The following is a 7890-nucleotide window of genomic DNA, read 5'->3' on the forward strand; positions in this document are numbered from 1 at the left end:
GATGAGAATGAAGAGTTTAGAAACAGACCTGTACATAGAGATTGATTAATTTTTGACAAAATTTTCAAGATAGTTTGGTAGGAAAAAGATAGTCTTTTCAACAAACAGTGGTGGGGCAGTGGAAGATCCATATGAAAAGGAAGGAAAGAACCTGGACTCAAACTTTATATGATACAACGATGCAATAAAATTACTTGAAATGCTCAGAGGCTTAAATATGTAAAACAGCTCTAAAACTTCTAGAAGGAAAACCAAAGAAAGTCTTCATGACCTAAGGTCAAACAAAATTTTCTTAGACCAGGATTTATAAAGCACAACCATAAAAAAAAATTCGATGAATAGGACTTCATCAGTATTAAGTATTTGCTCTCGAAAAGACCCCTTTACAGAAACAGGAAGGCAGATGACAGAGGAGGAGAACGTATTTGCAGGATGGATTAATGTTTTGGCATGGCCGTCTCCTGAATCTGTAATGCAGCGTGCATGTAACTAGTCATTCCTGGGCCCTGGTGCTTCTTCCTCCCTCTTCAGTGTCCACCCCACTATTCTCTGTCACCGTCCTCTCCATACATCATGAAGGAGGACTGCAGAGAAGACTGAGCTCGGTGTCACAGGGTCTCAGGCCCAAATCTTAAGTTCCATTCCTGAGGAGCAGTGGACAGAAAGGGAGAGAAGAAAAGGTTCTCATTGAGGAACGTGCACATGGGGAAGTGACCAGAAGCCCCTGGAGGCTCGGGGGTGGGAGTCTCCACAACAACAACACACAGGAATCCAGCAGGCGCCCTCTGCCAGACAGCACTGAGCGCGTGACCTGCTCCTGTCTCACCGAAGCATCCGTGCGGGGAGTCCAAGGCACCCGAGGCAGCGGGCACCATGCGGTCATCAGCAGCTTCCCTCCCTAGCTCCCGCCGTGAATCCTGCGTGGATATCGCTCCTCCTGCATCTGTGACCTGCCTCGTCCTTGGACTCCGTTTCAGATTTGTCCCAGCGCAGGTCTGCTCTTGGTTTTAGAGTCTTGAGACTGTTGGTTCAGGTCTGGGGATTTATTTTGTTTGAAACTTCAGCTCTGTTGGGCTTCCTGGCAATCAGGCCTTGCACTTCTTCCTCCATGAACCTGGTCACCCCTCTCCCCACCTCCTCTCTATTCCTCAGAGCTTCCAGTTCACAGTGCTTGACAACCCCTGGTGTTCACTAATCTCCTATATATCAAAGGGTACATGATCAACGACACTGGGATCGGTGATCAACAGGCATAGGCTGCAGACTCGGTTATGGATGAAGTGGCCAGTGCTTGGGACGGATACGGGTGGGCAAAGCCAAGACTACCATGGCCGAGAAAGCTGTGGTGCTTTTTAAGGATTGACACGAATTTAAGGGCATCTTTACTGATGTGAGCAAAGTTCCATTGTATGGATAATTTAGTGCTTATGGATATGGGCCATTGATACCTCACTGCTGACTAGGGGTTTATGGGATGAGCAGAGCCTCAAACATGAGGTGGGTGGTCTAGTGGGAGAGGCAGCAGCCTGGGTCCAGCATCCCACTCTTTCCACAGGTTTCCTCTTAGAATCAGGGTCAGCCATGAAGCCAGGTTTCTAGTGAAAGTTCTAGTGCCTGTGCTGTGTGTGTTCTGAAGGGTCGGAGGGATGTCTTCACGCATTCCCTGAGTTTCTCCTTAACAACAGGACCGCAGTCGATGTTCCCTTTAGAGCTGGCTGGCCAAGGAGTCTGACTGTAATTCACAGACTGCTGGAGGCTGGGGACCCCTTCCACTCTAAGAACGAGCTTGCAGTGAAGCAGAGAGGCTGGCAGCGAAGTCTTGAACATCTTCAGTGTCTCTCTTTGGATCACGACAGCCAATTTGCACAGGTCCACCTAGAGTTTCCAAACTTGAGCTGAGCTCTGCGTCTTGCCAGAAGAATCCTCTGTGGCCTGCTGGAGGGAGGACTGGGGTGCGTGAATGGGTCCGGTGGAGCTTCAGCTGTGCGTTGTACCCTGGAGCCTAACCTGCTCATAGCATCTGTTGCCATAACATTGTTTCCCGACATGCAGACCATTGAAAAGAATCCGGAAGATTTTTAAAAATAATGATTATAAAAAATAGATTTGATTTCTCAGCAGACAGGTAGAATCTCGCTGGGTTGTTAAAGGGCTAACCTGTGTACCAGACGGACTTTGAGATTTAGAGGGGTTAAGTCAAAAGAAACTTACAAGTTCCCATGGTTCATACAATTCTACATTCTGAAGCTCCCGCCCGCCACGCCACCCAGCAGTTTTATGGATCAAGCATCTGAGGTAGAGGAAGTTTAAGGAGGGATTTATCTAATTTGCACAGATTGTGCAAATTATCTAACACCTAAGCCCTAGTTTCCTGACTGTAAATCCTGTACTTATTTCCTGCAGACTGTGGGATTTGATTGCCTTTTTATCCTACAGATGACATAATGGTTATTCCCTAGAGGGACATGAAGCAGGGACTCATTTTCTCTGAGGCTGGACTTTGGAGTCACAGTTCCAACCTTGCACATTCTTTTCTCCTCTCTGCACTCACTTCACGGCCACCTGAAAACTCTGGCTCCGGCTGGGGCATGAGGAGCAACTTCTCCTTCCTAGTCTTCTGCTTTTCACAGCTGTGAAGTTCAGGGAGTTGAACTGCTGAGCTTTGAGTTTGCGGCTCACTCTGCCGCCGTCAACCTCTGTTGTAAATTTTCCTCCCAGAACACGTGACGATGCATTTCTTGACTATATATCCCCAACTGCAGCAGCGGAGCTGTCAGAGTGCGAGCCCAGCACGAAAGAGGAGCGCTCTTGGACCTGACCATTCAGGAATTCAGAGGCACTGCCAGCCTTTGGTAAGTCAGCTGTGCTTCTTTGCTTCTTTGAAAGAGTACTGTTCCTAAGTACCAATGCACCAAGTTCTTTTCTTTCTGTTTCCTTTGGTCTAAGGGAATTTGCTTTGAATTTTAAAAAGTGTAAGTTCTAGAAGTGAAATGCAAACCTTTGGTTCTGCTTCATCGGTTAAAGTGTGGGTCCCGATTTTTAATATTATTTATTTTCTCTGTGCTTGCTGGCGTAGGGAATGTTTTTAAAGAATGAGAGCAATACATGCTCATTTATGAAATGCACAGAAGACGGATATTTAACAGACGCTAAAAAGTGAAAGTTCTTCCTTTCCCGCTGGCCCTCCAGTCCCTCGTCGCTAACCCCTGTTAACTCTTTGGTGGAACTTCCTACTGCCCTTTCTTTCATACATTTATAAACTTTTTTGATATTGTGACTGCTGCTGGCCTGGTAGGAGAGCTCTAACCTGTGGCTTTCTCCCCAGACCCGGGCTGTGTGCGCTCTGCTTCAATGCTGAAGATGGAGCCTCTGAACAGCACACATCCCAGCACCGCAGCCTCCAGCAGCCCCCTCGAGTCCCACGTGCCCGGCAACGGCAGTGGCAACGGCAACGAATACTTCTACATTCTGGTTGTCATGTCCTTCTACGGCGTTTTCCTGATTGGAATCATGCTGGGTTACATGAAATCCAAGAGGCGGGAGAAGAAGTCCAGCCTCCTGCTGCTGTACAAAGATGAGGAGAGGCTCTGGGGAGAGGCCATGAAGCCGCTGCCCATGGTTTCAGGCCTGAGGTCCGTGCAGGTGCCCATGATGCTGAACATGTTGCAAGAGAGTGTGGCACCTGCACTGTCCTGCACCCTCTGCTCCATGGAAGGGGACAGCGTGAGCTCCGAGTCTTCTTCCCCAGACGTGCATCTCACCATCCAGGAGGAGGGGGCAGATGACGAGCTGGAGGAGACTTCAGAGACGCCTCTCAACGAGAGCAGCGAAGGATCCTCTGAGAACATCCATCGGAATTCCTAGCACCCCCGGGATCTTGGAGGTGGCTCTGCCAGCCCGCAGAACTCTTAGAAAAAGAAAAGTCATCATCAAGTGTCTGGTTTCACTTTTTCAGTGCAGCTGCCACTTTGAACAGGCCCTCAGTAAGCCCATGAAATAGGGAAGGGCGAGGGACAAGGCTCAGCTGGAGTCTGCGAGGTGCCTGCGATTGGGATCCACCACCCAAAAAGCCCCAAAGATGTGCAGTGTGGACATTTACTTTGGGTCCAGGGTTTTAGGGTTCCTGTTCAGCCTTTGACCAGATGATGTGCTCCTCATTTTCTCACTGGATGCCCAGGGTCACTTACGCAGCATCTGCCCTTGGCTGGAGCTGCTAAATGCCTAGGGCAGGCTGAGGGACTAGTCTTGATTTGCTAATTTGCCTAGAGCTTTGTTCTTCTAGATCTAATTGGCTGTAAGTATCTCTACTATGTACCTGTGGCATTAGTTCACAGCAGGTTACAAGCTGCTTCTGGAGGTCTTTGGATTAGAGGGGAAATTTTGATGGATAGTTTTGGATAGGAGAAATGGAGATCTGAACTCAGCCTGTTTGCACAATGTAAGGAAAGAAAAAAAAAAGCAACTTTTAAACCTGTTGGCATTAGCTGGGGTTGTAGGAGATGATCTGCTCTTTTGGTATTTTGTCTCACCTATGACCTTGAGCTCATGACCGTCCAGCATTACAGGCTGGCATGACGCTCTTTTGGTCAGAGAGCTTCCTCAGAATCTAGCCTCCACTCTGGTCATGCAGAGGGCTCTTCCTGATCTTTCCAGAAGGAGTATTGGTGGGGTTGAACAAGGCCAAGCCGTTTCTCATTTTCCCAGCCTAGTTTTCTGAGCTGGGAGAGAACATACCGCGGGATTCACAATGTGGTATTTCGTCACGTAGCTGAGACCTAAAAGGGCATATTCAGGCAGAAATCGCACAAAGCTGGGGTCCAAGTTCTGTGCTTGCTGATCCCAAGCCCTGACGCTCATCTGCTGTGTGGTCCTGGGCATGTCTTCAAGAGGCCTGCTGCCTTCATGAGGCTCCTGAGGATGTGCAGCCCCAGGGGGCTGGGAGGATGTCTTTAGATTTCAGGACTCTGTGATAAATCCTTCGTGGCCTGGTGTGAGGAAGCTTGGACCAAATATTTCCCCTTTGGCCAGTTAGTCTGAAAAGGGATCTGCTGATTTAAAGGAGCAGTTAGAGACTCTGAGTATGTGTAACTGGGGAATTCGGCTGATCACCAGCTAACCCTGCTGTCATTTCCCCAGGATTAAACTAAAAAGGCAGATACCACATTTTGCTCTGCACAGTTCTCTGGTTGGTGGGTTGTGAACACTCCCAGCTAAGGGAAAGAGAAGTCTGGAAGGAAATGCTCAGGACCGCTTGTCAGTATGTATTCCTGTGGTCAGTAGCTTTGTCAGCCATTGAAGGCAAGAAGGGAGCGAAGCACACCAAAGTGTCAGATTTAATTCTAGTAAAAAAACTTAAATATATATAGATATACTCTCCCTGGATTGGAGGCACAGTCATTACTACTGTTACCATGGAAGGGTTAACAGTAATGGAGCTGGTTGATCAGTCCACCTTGACCCAGAGCTAGAGAAAATTTGTTTGGGGAAGAAGGGCTCTCTGTTCACTTTAAAACTCAGAGTGTGGATTTACTCCAAAGGGGGCCGTTTAAGTTGAAAGAAGCCAAGTTGAGTTTGGCCTCTTGCCTGGAATCACTTGAATTCTGAAACTTCACTGCGACGGACATGTGCCTTGTCACATTTTCCATTGCTTAATCCTGAAGTTTGGTGCCAGTCTATCTGCGCCTATTAAAAAGTGATGTATATACTTCCTTTTTATTCTATTGAGTTGTATAGAATTGTCTTTTGTATTTAATGGTTTGTAATTTTCACAATATTTTTTAATTTAAATAAACAAACACATTTTTTTTTCCTGGAAAGTCATCTGCTTTTTCTTTGCTTCTTCAATGTAATTCCTAGTTTCTCAGACATCTCAGACATATACTTCCAGTCAACTATGAATTTCGCTCATCTTCCAAGTCAGACTCTGCTGAAGGTATCTTATTTCTGCCTGAGTCATGGGGTGAGTGAGGCATGGCTTTCCAACCTGTGATAAGCTTTGATCTGCTTTGTAATGAAAAGAAAACAGGCTGAGCACGGTCTTCCATCAACTTCTCTGAAGGTGGTGAAGCCTTTGGACTTGAATGTGTAGTGGCTTGGCAAGTGCTATTAAGATGTTGCTCCAAATCTGTTTGCAAGAAAACATTTGATTTGCATGCTGGCCTGGCAAATGTCATCAACATGTGTGGCCTCAGCAGCTCAGCCTAATGGGCAGGGTGTTGCTGTGAACACAAACTTAGGAACACAATGGAGTACAAAGTCCACAAGTTGGGCTTGACTCTCTTCCAGTCTCCTCCCTGCTAAGACAGATGTCCCTTTTGGTCTTGCTGTAACTCTTCCCCACAGGCTGAAGCATGGTTAGCCTGCTGCAGCCTCTGCTTTATTGGTTGTATTTACACAGTCAGTGCTAAAGAAAACTTACCAAGACCTGTGGTCCATTTTTGAATTAAGCAGGTGGTAGAAAGTCTCCTTATTTTTATGTTTCTCAGTCCACTGTTGACTTTCTAGTTCCATTAGGCTCTAAATAATTGTGTCCCTAAAGGGTCCACCTGGCAGTGGTACAGGGAAACTAGCTTCTTCCCAAATCACCTCAAAGCTCTCAATCTACCAATGAGTACTTTGTCCATGTAAAAAGAGATTTTTTTAAAAGATAAGAAAACCTTTCAATTTATCACAGTTCAATGTCATTCATGGTCAGGAAATAGTTAAGAAAAATTTTTTTTTCTTACCATGGGCGGAAGAAGAGGGAATTCTAAACTCTAATTGTCCTAAAAATATGCAGAGTACACTATGTCGTTTTAATGGAATATTTGTTTTCTTTAAAAAAAAAGAAAAAAAAAAAAAGAACTTCTAAGGAGAACCTAAGGCCCAAGGGGTTTAGTCTGTGTGGATTTACTCATGCATGTGAAAAACTGAGCAGGGAATTTGGACCATGCACCTAAGACATTAGAAACATATTTTAAAAGCACTTAAATGTTAAGGAGTGAGGTCAGTGGACAGTCCCGCTTGTTCCATGCTGTTCTAATTACACCTTTGTACGTCAGAGTCAGGCAGGGATGCTGCAGAGAAAAGGATTTCTTTCGTGGACAGAATCATGGGACCAAAACTATCGGGAAGGGCTGAAGTTGTGCCAAGGAATGAGTGCTCTTGGCTCACAGTCCTGGTTGGAAAGTGGACCCCATGGTGCCTTTGGAGCTGTGATTGGAGGGTTTGTGGTCAGACATGCACTTCCAGGGCTCAGCCAAGGAAAGGTCATTTATCATCCTGTAAAATGCTGTTCTAACCCTAGACGTTGTGGCACAGCAGAATGCTGAGTTTAAAAATGTCATTTAAACTCAAGGTTTAAGCAGAGCATCCATTTATGCTAAACTCTTGACTCTGGGCTGGAGAAAACCCTAGGCATCTCAGGGGTCTAGAGACTGGGCTGAGGACGCACTCTGGGTTGGAGGGAGGCAAGTTAGCCAGGTGTCCTGAAGGAGGGCAGGGCATGCGCAAAGAGAGGAAGGTGGCCTCAACCCTGGTGTGCCTGCTTTTCTAAGCCGACTTCCACCGTGCGCTTCGTTGCTCTGGGGAAGCTACCCCACTCTGACCTCTCTCTTTCAACACGAGGACAACACCTGGCCTCCCTCCTTGGGGAGCTGTTCATGAAAAGAAGAGTGAAATGAGAAACACTGAGTGCTGTGTGAAAGTCGAGAAGAAGCATCTCTAGGCTTCTCCTTTTAAAAATGCTTCCTGGGCAGGCATCTGCAAATAAAGTCACAAGAAACATCCTCTTCTGCAGACAGTTTCCTCAGGAGACTGCACTGTTCAGAAAGAGGCCATGATTTGCCAAAGGAGAAGGGTCAAAAGAGAGAAAGCCACTGTCAGATTCTGCCTTTCCTCATTCATGAAGAG

The 7890-nt window shown here is 46.6% G+C and overlaps 1 protein-coding gene across 1 annotated transcript; it reads left to right on the forward strand.

Moving 5' to 3' along the window:
- Positions 1–2647: 2647 nt before the first annotated feature.
- Positions 2648–3869, forward strand: Kcne4 (potassium voltage-gated channel subfamily E regulatory subunit 4). Its single transcript, XM_047545772.1, has 2 exons — positions 2648–2852; positions 3326–3869. Exon 2 carries the CDS (start codon positions 3352–3354, stop codon positions 3862–3864), a length of 513 nt encoding a protein of 170 aa, XP_047401728.1. The 5' UTR covers positions 2648–2852; positions 3326–3351; the 3' UTR covers positions 3865–3869.
- Positions 3870–7890: the final 4021 nt, after the last annotated feature.

Source organism: Sciurus carolinensis, chromosome 3 (genome assembly GCF_902686445.1).
Source record: "Sciurus carolinensis chromosome 3, mSciCar1.2, whole genome shotgun sequence".
Lineage (NCBI taxonomy): Eukaryota > Metazoa > Chordata > Mammalia > Rodentia > Sciuridae > Sciurus > Sciurus carolinensis.

Coding starts and splice junctions, on each gene's coding strand:
- Kcne4 (XM_047545772.1), top strand. CDS start 3,352: ATGCTGAAGATGGAGCCTCTGAACAGCACACATCCCAGCACCGCAGCC.